Source organism: Clupea harengus, chromosome 22, assembly GCF_900700415.2.
Source record: "Clupea harengus chromosome 22, Ch_v2.0.2, whole genome shotgun sequence".
In the NCBI taxonomy this organism is placed as follows: Eukaryota; Metazoa; Chordata; class Actinopteri; order Clupeiformes; family Clupeidae; genus Clupea; species Clupea harengus.
In genome coordinates, this window is record NC_045173.1 from 2,956,798 (window position 1) to 2,973,731 (window position 16,934).

The 16,934-nt window shown below is 43.3% G+C and overlaps 1 protein-coding gene across 1 annotated transcript; it reads right to left on the reverse strand.

Moving 5' to 3' along the window:
• Window positions 1-12,277: 12,277 nt before the first annotated feature.
• On the reverse strand, window positions 12,278-15,763 carry LOC105904041 (early growth response protein 1-B). Its single transcript, XM_012831868.2, has 2 exons — window positions 15,392-15,763; window positions 12,278-15,132 (listed from the first exon to the last, which is right to left on the reverse strand). The coding sequence occupies exons 1-2, from the start codon at window positions 15,537-15,539 to the stop codon at window positions 13,808-13,810; spliced, it is 1,473 nt and encodes a 490-aa protein (XP_012687322.1). The 5' UTR covers window positions 15,540-15,763; the 3' UTR covers window positions 12,278-13,807.
• Between the last annotated feature and the right edge of the window lie 1,171 nt (window positions 15,764-16,934).

A 16,934-nucleotide genomic window follows, 5' to 3' on the forward strand; every position in this document is an offset into this window, starting at 1 on the left:
AAACACCTCAGCACATAAGCACATACATTTTACAACATGACAGAACTCAAGACTTGCAACGGGGAGGGGGGAGGGGGGATGGAGGTAAGCCAGCGCAAAGAAGGGTTTAATTGACTCTCTCTTGACTGGCGTTCTTGAACCTAATGCTATGAAGACTAGCGGGGTCATTGGTGATTTTAGTGGGAAGATAGGAGGTATCAAATCTGTACTGTCACATCTTTACTTTGATATTTGTGTTAAGGTGATTGAGTACTGCAGGGTTTAGTATACGGACACTGAATCTCATGTGACTGGGGCAGTGTGTCTGAAGAAGATGAGGAGAGCCTGAAGAAGACTAAGCTATGTCTGTCATTAGTTGACAACTGGATGATATTCCAAAAACATTTATTACATTTTAACGTAACTTAGAAAGGTTTAGACAGTCTTACCTACAACCTCACAGACATACTACATTCAAAGACTAATCATACATGGTATGATGAGTTTCTTTTGATCTTTTGATTATTTTAGGTTGAATGGATATTACCATACATTTCCAATTAGGGATAAATAGTTAATCATATCCTATCTTACCCCAATTAGATGTATTTTAACAGTGTGTCTGCATTTCCCAGTAATATATTGAGCCTACTGTCACAAATGCCATTTCTGTTAAATAATTGCTGTGTGACCCAGATCTTCTGGTTGAATTGCTCCTGTCTCCATTGGTGATAACACTGAGGCAACAGATAGGGTCTGCAGACGTGCCCCTGAGCTGCTCTATTTGACCAAACCAGGACACCTGCTTACTCCCTGGCCATGGACACATTTCCACTATAGAAATATCTCTCTCCAATGTGCAGAAACAGGCAAGATTGCATACATCTCACATGTCATATAGGCATGTCAATCCCTCTACAGACAAAGCCTTTAAGAGCTAGGCCCTTTAATCACAATCAACAAATGGAGTTGAGCTGTTGAGATGTGAATTACCAATAATAAGTATCATAGAGTCGTAGTAATAAAATATCCTTACCTATGGTTGCTGTTGACCCATCATTTTCTGGGAGCAGCTTTCATCCTGAGAGTCGACCCTGAATCATTTCATTTCCCTTGTCCTTTGGCACTTTGGGTTGAACTGCCCTCATGCATTGTTAATTTACCTCAATATTTTATAAGCGAATTTCATGGCTGTGTTCATGGCAATGGCGTGGCTTTTCAGGAAAGCTAACACAGCAGGGGTGTGTATCAAAGCCACACAGACCTCCTCCATGCCTCTACTCTGCTCAGTAGCAAACGGACACATTTCCAAATGGCAGTAAACTAATTGGCACGATTCCACTGTATTGTGCATAGAGTTTCATAGAGAAAGGTTGTGAGAGTTCATGTGGTTTGAGGTAGGTCACTCGCTGTTCATCACTGACATCATTGTACACACAATGCACAGACAGGCACTCACACACACACTACCGGAGATACACCTCTATACATACTGAAGTGATGACGCAAGAGTCAAGCGTATGTTTGCTACAGAAGGGACTGGATGGCAGGGATCTTATACATGGACACTATTTACAGTGCAAGGCTGGCCAAAGATGCTTACACGTGAGGAAAACTACACCAGGGCATTTACGCACAACACACTGACTCTAAGTGCTAACAGAAAATACACACTGACATTAACACAAAAAGGGAGCACGAATACATTCCAAATTTGAATATTCAACACAAAATGAACATCAAAAGAAAACACATAGAATTATGGGAACTACACGCAATCAGGAAACGCACCTGGAACACACACCCCACACACACACCCCAATACCTACAGATTTCCAGAAAACCTAATCATATGCTGTTCTTTAACAAGCATGGTGATTATATTCATAATTCCCCCAGTAGCTGAGGAGAACTAATTGAGCCCGATATACGGAGCCTAATGCCTGAACCCAACATCACTCACGTGTCAAGGATGACAGCCACACTATGAGGTCATTACTGCCCTACCAGCTGCTTTTGTCATTTGATTGGCTGCATTTGAGGCACTCTGTGTTTTCCTGTTTGTCTGGCTCACGCAAATGCCTTACGGTGTGGATATTATTAGTCGCCTTTCACTTGGCAACCAGAGCTAACACATATGTGGCATTTCAGCACAGTGCAGTCATTTCCTCTGGGTCATTTTAGCACTTGCCACGGAGATGGGTTGACAGGGTATAGGAACAGAAAGGGAAAAGGCCATTAAGTCTCTCCAGGGAAACTTCATTTATCTTAATTCATCGATCCAGCCCTAACTAGATTTAGGGTTTACAGTGGGATTTATGCCTAGAAACTCTGCACAAAGTGCACAAAGGTTAAAAAAAAAAAAAAAAGGGTCATTTTAATCAGTTGTAGAGACTACCTCTAACCAACAGAGGGCAGCATGAAAGTGAATTTCAGGGACTTCCAACTCTACCCTGGGAAAAGCTGTAAATTATAGCTTCTAAAAGACAATGCAGAAATGCACATTTGCTCTGCGGTTTGTCAGCAAAAGCAGGCAAGTATATCACAGTCACCATTTTGTATACATTATATAATATATATGTAATGTAAATATAGTGTGTATACTATTGCAATTACAATCAATCCAAAGAAATGTTATTTAAAGAGAACAGTGTAACGATGTAGACACAAAGTCAGCAAAACAGCAGAGATGTAAGACTTTGACAATATAGAAAACCAGTGTACGACCTTTGAGCAGTTGAGTATTATAAATATATGGAATTATGGAATTCATTATTAAAAAACCCTCTATACAACTAATTTATTTTACATTTAAACAACATGACTGGTAAGAAAGGGTCAAAGAATATGACTATGAGAGAATCCATTTCAGCTGACATTTTACAAATGTTTGAATATGGACCTGTTATTCCAGGAAATGTGGTGTAAGAGTTCTTCTGGCCTGAGAGTAATGCGAGGGCACAACAACATGAAATAATAAAGTCAAGTTCAGTAGCATTCATGCCAGTTGGATACCTCAAGTGGTCATTAACAACACTAAGTGGATGAAATATCAACAAAACCGAGGGGAGAGGCTTCATAATGACAGGCACATTGTGTGCATACCAATTCAACTGAGACACAGCATGACTAAAACGCTGAGCAAATTCAAGTTATTTTTCTAACTCATTGTAATGGCTTGAAATCCCCCCTGCCTGTGAGCGACAGTTGAAACCCCTGCAGGTAGCAAGTCACCTCGACCTCCCTGCAGTGAATAGATGGTGTGCCATTACCTTTGAACATGACAACTAAAATAGCAGCAAAACTTTAAATCTTTTTGTGCAATTCAACACAACTGACTAATGAGACCACAATGAATGGTGATCAGACACCTCACCATTAATGACAAAGCCATGCTAGTAATTATGAAAATCCAGGCGCAGTGATGACAGTGATAATACAGACCGCAGCATTCTTAACTTGAGCCATGGACGTTGCCATAGTAACAGAGTATGTCTTATCAAGTATGGCTCTTGTGAATTTTTTTTCCAGCTGAACTTATTTGGGCTTGCAGTGTAGGTATGACAACAGGCTGTTGAATTGTTGCATTCATTTGCATGTTAATAGTATTAACTACCAGTGTGTGTTAATTTAACCCCTGGCAGGGGTCCCATCAAATGGCTGTCACACTACCCGAGCTTGGCTATATATAGAGGCTTTTATGTAAATGATAAAATACACTTCAAAACTATAAATAGGCACAGTGCATAGAACATCACATTGGAATTGGACATTGGACAGTGGAAAGCACACTGGCAAAATGATGTCAGACCGTTATACAGTTTTGTACTGTATTCTTGCTGCTGTCCTTGAAGTAACAGAATACTAAAACGCTCGGGGGAGTTGTGATGGATGCATTCATTCGGTCCCATTCTGCAAGGAGGACACCCCTGTGGCAGGGTTTAGTCTCTGTGCCCATAGGTGGATGGGTGGGCCTCTGGAAAGATGAAATTGTCTGAAGATTTGCTGCTTTATCACGCTGTTCTTTGGAAGTAGTGTGTCTATTTGAAGCGAGAGCTCTGGTGTGGTTAATGACAGGATGGTGCTGCCTAGGTGACCCTCAGGTTGATCTAGGCTGCATGAAGCCATTACTTTAGGGTTGGACCACTGTGGACACAGGACCAGCATGTGTGTGTCTGTTACTGACAGCTGCAGGGAAGAACCACCTCTCTGTACCGCCAACTAATGGAGTGACCACAACCCCGCCAGCGTTCCCCTCTCTGACCAGAAAGGCCCAAATAAGAGGTGAGGTGCAGGAGAAGGTTTTAAAGCACACCGCCAAATATGACCTACATAACTTGTAACTTAAGAACAACCTAAAGTGGCCCTTGAACATAAAGGCTCAGATAAACCCGTCCTTTGATGTCTAAAACAGAAGAACCGTAAGTCTAATCTCCCTGATTAGTCTTGGCGACAAACTTTCTCATCCTAAAATGTCACCAGCGGTATCCGAGCTGTCCACAGATCAAACATGTCAGCTTTGAGTGACAAAACAGGATGCAGAAAAGAGGAGAGGAGTGTGATGGAATTCTTTTGACAACATCCATCCCTCCATCCACCCTAGAGAAAAAGAGTGTGTCAAGGGCTGGGTAAATGGTTAGCTGGGCCACATAATCCATCACTCCTGGAGGACGATCCCAGCCACAGGGCCAGGGCCTCACCACTGCATCTGCATGCGGTTAATGATTAATGCAGCCATCCTGCCAGCAGTGTTGCCGGTACAATGGAGCCTGTAGGACGGTGTCCCGGTGTGAAGGAATGGTGATATCTGTCTTCATACCTGCTTCCTCTTTCCCTCACATGCAATAGCATTTGGTTAATGGTTAATACAGCGGCTGGTGGATCGAGGCCACTGCAGACCTGTCACATCTCAGTCTGCAGGGGACGGATGGGGAAGCACTGACAGGTTGTCCTGCTAAGCCCTGGTTTCCCAAGAGGAGCCAGAGGCATACTGAACACACCAAGACCAAAAACATCCAAAGATCATCCACTTCTGTTTGAAGTGCCATTACTGTGAAATCCTGTAGATAATCTAATGGGAAGCCAATTGGTGATACTAACAACCTACCACATGAAAGTGCTTTGCGGTCACAACAAAATGGGTGAATTCTGCTTGGTAGTATTTGTGTTTTTTTGAGCAGGTGATGTGCCTGCAATGTGAATTAAGCTCTGCGAAAGGCATGCTGGTTACTGTGAAAGATATAACCGATCTATTTTAAACACCAATATGGCCGCAAAATCTCAATTTGGCACAGTTCTGCTGTGTAGGTAATACTGATAATTAGTGAGGAGGACAGAATGCATGCGTTATCCCAAAGGGGTTAGAACTAAACTAAACTGTGCAGAAATGTATCTCTATGAGGAGTGGGTGGACATAGGTGTGGTGAGCCAAACAGAGAAGGACTGTCTATTATTACCATTCTATTTGATGAAGTCATTTGCACTTGTGCCGAAACTACTCTCACTTATGCTGCTGAAGTAATAACACAAGTGTAACATTCATTTACATAGTTACACTACATATCCCACTGTAATTATAGCTGAGAACACGAGGATTAATTTGTGTGTGTGTGTGTGTGTGTGTTTGTGTGTGTGGTGGTGCTTTGAATTTAAAATGGGTTCATCAAACAAGATTACAAGGCAGGCATTTAGGTGGTGATTTGTGGTTTGATAGATGCCTTCTTTAAAAACTCTCAGCAGGCAATTGGCTTAGATCCTTGTTGATCTGTGAAGCGCCCTGTCCCTAGCATGGCTCCAACATGGCTCCCAAAGGGCTCCTGTGTAGCCTCCGCATGGGGCCTTTACAGTAAGACACAGGGAAGACTCTCCTCGTGCCCCCCGCTCCTCACACTGACATCAATCTTATCAAAGGGGCCAAGGTGGGTGGAGACATACCATTATGCATCACAGAGGGGGGTAGTGGGGGGTATACATGCCACTTTTTTTTCATTAGAGGGACTAAAACAGTTGATAAAAGTGGCCCGATTATGGATTAGGCCTGGATTATGTAGATTTACCGTTTGATATAACAACTGATGAAATAGGCAATATGGCTGAAAGTGATTCTCTCTGTATTGTGCAGCATGACAGTGAGCATATGGCTGGGCCATCCGGGCCGTAGTGAGAGTCATGCCCTTCTGATAAGCTGTGGTAGCTCTCTGCCTGCTGACCCACCTCCCCACCACTATCACAGCCAGATTATCACATCATTCTTGGCTTTGGAGGAATTTAAATGTCACTTATCCTAATTAGCTCCTACAATGAAGCTTGCCGTCTTGTTTCTCCACAGGCAAAGGCTGATAATGATGTTAAAGTGTTTTAATTGGCCAACTTCAGGATCAACTGAACGTGGTATCTTACAGATCTGTCCATGTGAAGGATAGAAATGGTCTTAATTCCCTCTTGCCTGTGTTGTCAGAGCAAACCAAGGAACCCATCCCCCCTCCCCCCTCACCATTTTAACACATAATAAGACTAAAACACAGTGTGGCATGAAAAAAAAAAACATCAAGAGCAGTGACTCTATTCATCCATACCAATATATGTGCATATATTTCATGCTGATCAGATCCTTAATGGGCACATTCTGTGATGATTCATAGGCAGTGAGAGCGAGGAGCGAGCGAGGAGCGCAGGCACAGATTCCTCCAGCTGAGCTGGGGCTGATACACTTCAGCACGGGAGCAGCAGCTCTTCCTGCCCACTCACACTCCTAATGCTCTCTTTGTCCAGGCTTCTGCCAGGCTTCGGCTCTCCTCCTGCCTGCCTGCCTGCCTGCCTGCCTGCCTGCTCGCCGCCATTACGTCCCCCTAGGCCCCTCCATCATATGAAGTCTCTCTTTCATTTTTACGTCTCTCTCTCTCTCTCTCTCTCTCGCTCTCGCTCTCGCTCTCTGTCTGTCCGTCTCTGGCTGACACTAGCTATGAGCCACGGTGAGGGAGGGCTGAAGTGACAGTGACTGTCCACAGCAGGTCTGCCTCCCAGTCTTGGGCTGCTGGATGTGGCACAGCCGATCTGAAGACATGCCTCATTACTGCAGTGCAAATGTCAGCCATGCTGCAATCACTGTCCTGTCCTGCCGGGTGCATTCATCTCTACAGCAACTTCCTCTCATGGGCGATTCTATGCATGACTATTATGGAACATGGGTCTTATGGACTTGCATTAGTATCGAAAAAGCATAGTGTTTTACAGGATTCGGAGAGATGACACCGCTTGGATGACACTTGTTGGGTTTTTTAAGTAGCAACAAAGCAGTGGCTTGTAGCCGCAGTCCTTTGTCATCCCAGAGTTGATCAACTACTGCCATGCTTCTAACAGTCCTTTGTCATCCCAGAGTTGATCAACTACTGCCATGCTTCTAACATGAACGCAAAAGCATGGAGTTGTTTCTGTAACGACAGTCATCAGTGCCAACCATCACCATCTAGAAAGTGTTTACAGCACTGGAAAAGGGAAGCAGACAGGATTGAGTTTCTGCTTTATAAGCGCAGGTAGTACATCAGTCAATCTGGGGTCAGGCTCAGAGAGACCTGCCACCAGGGGCGTTACGACAGGGGAGGCAAAGCAGGCAATTGCCTGGGGGCCCCAAACTGGAAGGGGCCCTCGAGGAGAGCTGATTACCTTAGTTCATAGCAACAACAATTCTGTGAGAACACCCTTAAAATCGATGATTTCGCGCGGGAAACCTCAATGACATGTCCAGAAACCTCCTACCGGGTTCACGTAACATTAGCTTGCTAGGAGCTTCATAATTAGGCTACAATGCTGTAACATTGAGAAATGCAACTACCTGTCATACTACTCGAAACGAATGAGCGGGCAATAGGAAGGGAAGAAGAAAAACTAAACAGTGGTTAGTGAGAGTCAGTTACGTTGACTGGAGTAGGTATGGCAACAGTTTAATTTGTCCCTGCAGATAAATGGGTTGACAATTCTGCTAACAATTAGATAGCCAGTTATTTAATAAAAAATAATGTACACTACTTAATGTGCTAGGTGTTCTATAAGGAGTTTGCGTTAACATTCTGGCTGCTATGGTTATTTCCTACACTGTCATCTGTTTTAATAACCTGTTTTAGTGCATAAGCAGCCGATAATGTGTATAATATGGTTGTTCAGGTCTGACAATCCACAAAGCTTTGGCATAACCTAGCATGTAGCCAAGGCTGTGGATTAAGAATTTCATAAAGATCTTAAAAATAGGCCTTTTGGTGGATGTGAATTGCTGGCATTGTTCTCTCAAAACCAACTAAAGTAACATCTGTTTTCAAAGCTAGCAGACCGAATACTGAAGAAGGTATTATCAGTTTATTCTAATATTAAGATGACAGTGACTTGGCTTACTAAATAACTTATTGCATTATTCTGTATAAGGTGTTTACACACACACATTTTTAATTATTACAATTGATACATACTTATTTATTTATTTGTTCCATCACTTTCCACCTCTTGCTCTGCTCCTGATCTATACGTGCACAAACATGACAGTCATTAAATACAGTATAGTATGCACTTCATTCTGTACTTTTGAAAACAAAAAGGCTCACTTGAACTCATAGCCTTTGTAGACGTGTAGACATGGGGGTCGGGGGTAGGGTTAAGGGGCCTATGCTCAAACTTTGGCTTGGGGCCCTAAGAGTCCCTAGAAAGCCCCTGCATGGCACAGCGTCCCCTGTGACGGCGCAGGTGGAGAACACTGTGACAGCAATGAGCACTGATCTGTCAAAGTGAAGGAAGCAGCCATTGCTTGTGTGGAGGAGCATTCCAGACAGCATCGGGCTAATGGTTAACAGTACATCCTGCCATCCATCCTCAAACCAGCAGTAGACACACAGAGACACTGGCACTGACACTGACACAGTGCAAGCTGATCAAGTCCTGAATGCCAATCACAGTGGAAGGGAGGTACTGGGTGTCAAGTGGAAGGATTTGTAGGTTGCAGACCTCTTTACAGCCTGTTCAGTGACGAAAGATGTTTTAGCAAAGCTTCTCAGAGAGCGCAATTTACATTTTTTTCTCAAATATACTGTAAGTAAAAATAAAAGGCATTCAGGGTTGATTACCTTACCAGGCTCAATTGTACTGAGACAGCGGCCGTTTTGGAGGTAAAACAGGATTTAGGCTGGTGCATTTGCACATTCAGGTTCTGAATTCTGCTTGGTTCAACAGTGTAGATCTTCATCATCATGGACATTGCTGAGATGTACTCTGGGGGTCTTATACAAGACCCTTTGCCTCAATCGTTCCCATCAAGGACAGGGCCGAATTGTACTACAGTGTGATTGAATTGGTTTGAAGCGATTTATCTCACTCAAAACGTTCACCTCTCTCCATTCCGTTTGGATGCAACTCGACACCTTTGACTTTGTTGCCATAGCAATATTGCGCAGAGGAAGACAGCTCTAGACTAGACTCCTTGACCCGCAGAGGTTTACTTGTAATTTAACATGGATGAAAAACTCCATGGAAAGTTGTTCAATAGTATCTGTCCTGACTGGTAATACTAATGAAGAAATTCATTTTCCGAACAATGGTGAAAATAAGGTACTCAAATGTTTGCATAACGAGCTCCTTTACCTCGCCATTCTTGTCTTAATCACCTGGACTCTCCAAAACACCTACACCCCGCTGAAGGATCAGACCTTGGCCCGTCTAGCTCCCGTCATTGCGAGGAATTAATCCGCTGCGGTTGATTGCCATTAGAACCGTGTGATTATGCAGCCTGATTACGAGGCCCACCCAAGGACCAGAGCCGACTGCACATCGTTGCAATGGGGGATAAAATCACGCAGTGATTACGCTAGAACGGATCAATCTAGAGCGGCCGTGCCGCAATACAGACTGTCTAAAGTGCGACTCTGATTATTAGGGCACACTTGAAATCCATATAACCATTCTCCACACTTAACAAGACCTTCGACTTACACACTAAACGCTGGACTTTCGCAATTACAGGAAAACAAACAGTCGATGCGAGGAATTGACATTTGCGACGACATCCCACTTTATACTGCACTCATAATTAATTTACTTTCCATATTAACAGTGTCTCAAGGAAAATACATCTTCCTGAAGGACCGGATGGGGCTTAACAACTAGGTCTGTGCTGTGACTGTGGGTCGGGTGGTCGCCTCATAATCCTCTACTATTTTTCACGGAGTGTGTTTTTATCTTTAGCCAGAAATGATGTACAGCACAGATGAACAGCCTGTTGATTTATTAAACTACAAATATTAATTATGCAATTTACTTTGAAACAGACAAACAAAAGTCTCCCCTGTTAATCCACTGCCCAAAATAACATCGACTGCTGGTCGGAGGATTTGAACAAGTAGTCTGCTATTGCAATGCTGTTTGAGGTGAGGGTGAGGGGTCTGGACCGCGATTAGTTTCCTCTCTACATGTATGTGCTACACTGTACTGAAGGTTGAGACAAGCGCCTCGATTTACTGATCAATTAGTTGGATTCAGTGATTTCTATCATTAATACTTAAAACTTCTCCAAAAAATGTTTTAATGCAGCTGTCCCTACTTTTGTAACCCCCATTCCCCAAAGCAATAGGTGTGTTCTCTGCCATGGAGCGCCTCGATTTACTGATCAATTAGTTGGATTCAGTGATTTCTATCATTAATACTTAAAACTTCTCCAAAAAATGTTTTAATGCAGCTGTCCCTACTTTTGTAACCCCCATTCCCCAAAGCAATAGGTGTGTTCTCTGCCATGGAGTGCACTCATTCACTTCCATTAGGTGGTCAGGGTTACAGAGTTAGTGCCATACCATACCAAATGCTGGCTGCGAACATTATTCTTTGCATATGTGTAAGTGTGAGCTGCGCAAGCTAGTGCCATAGTTTAACAATGCTTCAGAAATCAAGTGCCATGATATGGTCAATGCAGCTGCCTGGCATCCCAGTACATTACCATCTCACTTACTTTCCAGTGACCACTGTACGAGGACTATAATAGCAACTGTACTCTTTCAAATCAAGGGTTCTCACCAGAGCCATTTTGGGGTTACCCATTTGTTCTTTTTGAAGTATTTTTGTTGCAACAAGAGGCCATTTCTATTGTACAGGTTTCTGCTTGGCCCTGTAGTAACATGTTCTCCAGAGATAAAGGGAGAAGTGCTTTTTTGATAGTATCCCATAAGAGTATCACCACCATACACTAATGCTCTCTGCCCCATGAGCTCAGGTGGCGGGCCCACTGTGATCACATGGTCAGGGTGGTGTCACTGAGACGGACAGTGCCGGCTCTCTTACGCATTGGCGTGGGCCTTGGCCGATGTTCTGCCAACAGGCTGCGTCACATGTCCTCACGGGCGTCCTACGTACAGAACTGCGCACCATGGAGTTCCTGGTGCTGCTGCTTGCCTCTCGGCGACAGATTGTAGCAGCCTGGAGACCAGGCGAGACAACCAGGGAAGCTGAGCCAAGCCTCCACTGACAGCTCCCCATCTCTCTCACACACAGGAGACAAGGACAGAAAGGGACAAAGAAAGAAAGAAAGGGAAAGAGAAAGAGAAAGAGAGAAAGAGGTTCTGTTTGTGGGAAGTGTATATCAGATGTACATATGAATAAGTGGGGCAACGAGGAGGTTGGCATGGAGGAACCGGCAGGACCACAGCAGCGGGGACATCAGCGCTCTAACTACATAATGTGTTGCTAATGAGGCTTCTCATTTAAGCTGATCTCCTTCAGCCACAGTGCAGAAAACAAAGGATCTCTATCTGCCGCCTTTCACTCCCGGTGCAGGGAAAGGATCAGGTCACACGCACATGTGTTTTTATTCTCACTCATTCAAATCAGGCAACAACAAGGGACTACCACCTTTGTTTTCACACTGCATGGTCACAATTAAGCTCCTGGGGCAACATTAGACTATTCATCAACTCAAAGTGGTGGTTGTGTTCCATTACAGGCTGCTAGGTATCAGGCAGAGTGAGTGACATCTTCATAGGAACTTCTTTCATCTTTAGTCTTTAAATCTTCAATATTACTAGTTGAACCGTAACAGTTCTACCCTTTGAGTAAAGAATTGTCTATATATTGTCGAAATACACTTTGACTTGTCTAGCTAAGCCACTGGATAAGATGGGGTATGAGATGGCAGCTATCAAATGGAAGACCACTTGAGAGAATGGAGATGGCATAGTGCCTTAGAAGTAGCCACCATTTCTAGTTTTCCCTTGAGTGTTTTTTTTTTTCTTCTACTGTGTCAGTGTAGATATTCAACAAAGCACATTGGGAGTGGTTCAAGAAAACAAAAGGTTTTATTCATAAACATTTGTCATAAAAATAACAACATCAAATGCTCATTCAAAGTATTCTGTATAAACAGTGTGAATATATACAAAATGTCCGAGCAGTTAATATAACTTAAGGCATGTTCACATTATCTTTGTTTTACCCTGATTGTTCTTGACAATCTCAATTAAAGACATTCCATTATGTTGAAGCACATTTCAGTTTAGTCAGGATGCCTTTTCAAATAGGTCATGTGTCATCTATAAAAGAGGTACAGGAAATCGCAGCAATGTGTGCTACCTGGTTACTCAACTGCAAATGTTCTGGCTTGGACAGCCAGTTGTCACAAACTACAACTTATTGTAATTCAAAATATATACATATATTGTGATTCAACATGTTCAATTCTTAAATGATGTCATGTTAGTCTCTGTTCATACCGGATACTTTCCAACTCCTTTTTTGACAGAAAATGTTTGAAACCAGTCACAGGTCTGGTATTATACAGCAGGGACATCAGCTATTTTCTGGAATTGTAGTTAAATAGATTAACCACTTTCCTGAGGCCTCGCAAAAAACCTTTCACACGAGAACATCGTGAGTAAGTTTAGAAATTCAGTATATCTTTAAAAAATCAACAAGAACAGTTGTTGTGGAAATATAGATACACATTTATAAAAATACAAATTAAATATAGTCATACAAATATATTTATTTTATCCACGTATTATCCACGTACGTCCTACACAATTAATTATTTTGCCATTATTAAGAACAACACAATAACTATTAAAAAGCATTTGAACAGAAAACAAACAAAATAAATCTGGAAACCTTGGCACAAATGAATAGCTTTGTAGTCACGCCAACATATCTTACATTCATGTTATAAAAGGAGGTCAGTATCATTTCCTCCGCCTCCTGTAGGGACCACGTTGTGATCGTTTCTTAATCAATAATACTGAACATATAAACATGCATTTCAAAGAAGCATAACTGCTGGCAGCGATGGTATATAAAAGCCTCAGAAGCATAAAAGACTCTCAATTTGAAAGTGGACATCTCAGTGTAGTTACTGTAAGTGCAATACATTCCAGCTCTTCGGTGTAGTACCGCTTTAGGCTTTTGTGTAGTGTTTGGAGCTGTCCAGCACTGAAAGTACTAGACCACTCAATGTTCTGTTCTGCTGCTGCGTTCCCTTGCAAACTGGTGAAATCGTTTGGAATACCGGGTTGTCTGCATGGACACTTGGAAGTCTTTTACAATCAATTTATGCATTTGTTGCATAGGGGTTCAGCAGCACTTTGTAAGTAGGGGTCGAACAGGCACTTCCCCTAAAGTCAGTCGCATTTAAAGCATACTGTTTCATTCTGTCTTTTCTGACTTCTTTCAGGCCTTAGACACTAAAGCCGGGTCTCTTGGAACCATGCCACACCGCACAGACATCGATCAGTGACCAGCTGTTTACACGGGCTGAATCTTCCAAGACGGAAAGATTTGACATAAAGCCAATTTAAAGCGCATTTTAATGAGCACCTCAAATGCCTTCGGGTAGAGTAAATGGCCATGCGCTAATCACTTGAGGCTTCAGTTCCATCTTCTCTTTCTGTTTAAGATGAACACGTCCATGGCGTTTCCTCTCGTCGCTCCTGGCAAATCGTTTGCCGCATACGTCGCAGGAGAATGGCTTCTCTCCCGTGTGAGTCCGGGTGTGGGTTGTCAGGTGATCGCTTCGACTAAAGCTGCGTAAACAGATGCGGCACTGAAAGGGTTTGTGTCCAGTGTGGATGCGAATGTGCCTGTTGAGCTCATCAGACCTGGAGAAGCGTCGATCACAGTTTTCCATAGGGCAAGTGAAAGGCTTTTCTTTGGCTGGGCCAGTGGAGGAACCAGGAGTTTTCTTCATACGGGGGGCCTTTTGCGGGCGGGTGTAGGTCTGATTAAAAGACTCAGGCAGCAACGAGGAATACAAAATAGAGTCAATAGTGGAAGATGTGTATGAAGTGTCGCACTGACTCGACAGGGGCTGCAGCTCAATATTTGGAAATATAGTCGGTTTCAGAAGATTATTGGTTGAGAGATCAATAGCTGGGGAGGGGTAACTAAAAAGTGGGGTGCTGAAACTTTGTGAGCATGTATCCGTGAAACACTGCTCCTGCTTAATTACACTCTCTACTTTGAACTCCATGTCTGGGTTTGGGCAAATAGGGGAGAACGTGTCCAGAAGTTCCTTCACATCGACTTGATCAGGTGGGAAATCACTAGACATCGGAAATGTCTCCGACTGAAACCCCGCGTCCAAGTAGGTGTCAGTTTTATTAAAGGCGCCCCACTCATAGCAACTGCTTTCGAATTCGTTCTTCACAACCACTGGGAACGAAGCTGTTTCAGACTGAGGTTCGGATGGCTTTTGACTCACAACTGGTGTGGGAAGGGAAAAGTTTAACTGAGTGGAGGTTGCCTCAGGAGCTTGTGTGCTGGTCTGCGCGTCGGAGAACGTTTGACACATATTCCCCGGGGAGAAAAGGGGCGGGGTAGTGGTGCAAGCGGGCGCTTGCCTCTGGACCCCTGCGTCGCTAAAACCGCCGCTTGTGTTCTCCATCGAAGGTGGGCTGGTGGTGTACGACGTCCCAGTCCCGCTTTGCAGCTGCACCTCAGTTAAAGGCGTAGTTGAAATACCGACAATCTCGGTGATCATGTTGAGGAGAGTCTCCGTGCTGCACGATGCGCCCTGAGATGTCTCAACATAGAAGCTGCCAGAGTAGGCAAGGGAGGAAGCGTAGCCACCTTTTGCGCCGTCACAAGGGTTATAAAGAAAATCTGAATTTGTAGGTTCCGTTTTGGGGGTAACAAGTGTCCCTCCTAAAAAGACAGAAAAAAAAAACTTTGTGTCATTACACTATCATAAAATGAATGCAAATGCATATGATGCGTTTGTTACATAATCCTAAAAAAACATTCAATAGGCAAATTCACCATTCTCCATTTGAATTAAATCACAAAAGAACTCCAATGCCACTACATTTAAAGCACAAGCAATCACACCACTTAAATTGCTTTTGCAAATGAACAGCAATATTTGACTGAACAGCAACAGATTATACTGCAGCAGTGAACTTACCAGTTGCGAAAGGAGCAGGTGCTGCGCTGTCAGCATCTCCAAACATATCCTGATTATCCTTTTCTCCATTAGCTTCCCTTCCAAGAGAGGAGTTTTCGAAATGGAGGTAGTATGAGTCTTGAGAGTTCAAATCCATGTTGTTAAGCATGTTTACAAGACTGAAGTCCAAATATGAAGTCAACCTATTTTGTGCACCACGGATGATATACCACAACAGTGTCCTTCTTCACGCTGCAAATGTTGCGTATGTAAGTCCGAGAAGGCAGTCGACGTGCTTTGAGAGAATGTAAATAAAAAGGGATTCCCTTCTCTTCTGAGTGCTGCGCGATGTCCAGAGCTTCTTTGCTATCTGCTGCTGTGAATTTCACACCAACGGCTTCCCTTCTGGCTCCTTATATACTCTTGGGCTGAGCGATGGTTCCTCCTCCCCATTCACCGTCTCCGGTTTGAGGATTCCCCGCTGCGTGTCATCTTTGTGCCCATACATGGCCAGAGGATGTGACGGGCTTTCCCAAAAAAGGAGAGTTACGTTTGTGACGTTGCAACAGGTCTCTTGCACTTCTTCGCCTGAGAAACACTGCGAACACTAGGCTATATGACCGATGCATCAACAACATAATTAAGATCATTGGCTGTCTATTTAGGACAAGGGTAATTCAGTTGTATGTTTTGCAAGGATAACTGCAGCTAATTGCAGTGTAATGTAGAAGAACGTTGACTTGGGTAAATCATTTGCAGGCAATTAAGCCACAGATATGAGTTCCGTTCATTTTCCAAATATTGATGAACAGACACCCGCGCGCGCGCGCGCATGCACACACTAGCAAAAATGATCACAATCTTAAAGCATAAATAAACATAGCTATCTGCAGTAATTGATAGAGCAATGAACTTAAATTCCGTATACATTGCCTGTGTGTATCTAGTTCTGAGAAAAAAAATCAGATATGTTTGTCTACAGCATGATAGATAACTTGCTTTTGTAGACTTGATGCAGACAAAACACTAACCGGCACTTTATCTGAGTGACTGCACTGTTAAACACTGTGTTTAAAGGAATGTGTGATTATGAGTAAATGTATTTAATGGCTGACTGAAATTGTATGGTAAAACCCGGGCTTATACAAGTATGCTAAAAGGTGACGGAGACTCTTAAGTGCATCCCGAAATAACGGTGGGGTAATTGTCTCCATCAGTTGCAGACACACTGTGCACGCTGTCACACCTTCGGGTTCAGTCTGCATGAGCGAGGCTTTACTTGACTTCTATTCAAGATACCATTGTACTTAGAAATACCAAACGCAGCATTGGCCTTTCGGACATGGGATAAATCGATTGAACCTCCTGTGAGTTCAGTGGTTGATCTCGCCCGTTTAGGCAATGACATTTTCAACACAGTCGCTTTCATTTTCAGCTGCAACATACCCATTTGCACGCAAAATCAACATACCCATTCGTAAAAAACAACAGTACGTATCATGAAACACCGATCAAATAGTAGCTACTTTGAATAGGCATAGACGTCAACTGCGTTTTGGATCCA

Coding starts and splice junctions, on each gene's coding strand:
- LOC105904041 (XM_012831868.2), bottom strand. CDS start 15,539: ATGCTTAACAACATGGATTTGAACTCTCAAGACTCATACTACCTCCAT. Junction 15,133..15,391: donor ACCTGCTCCTTTCGCAACTG/GTAAGTTCACTG, acceptor CTGTCTTTTTAG/GAGGGACACTTGTTACCCCC.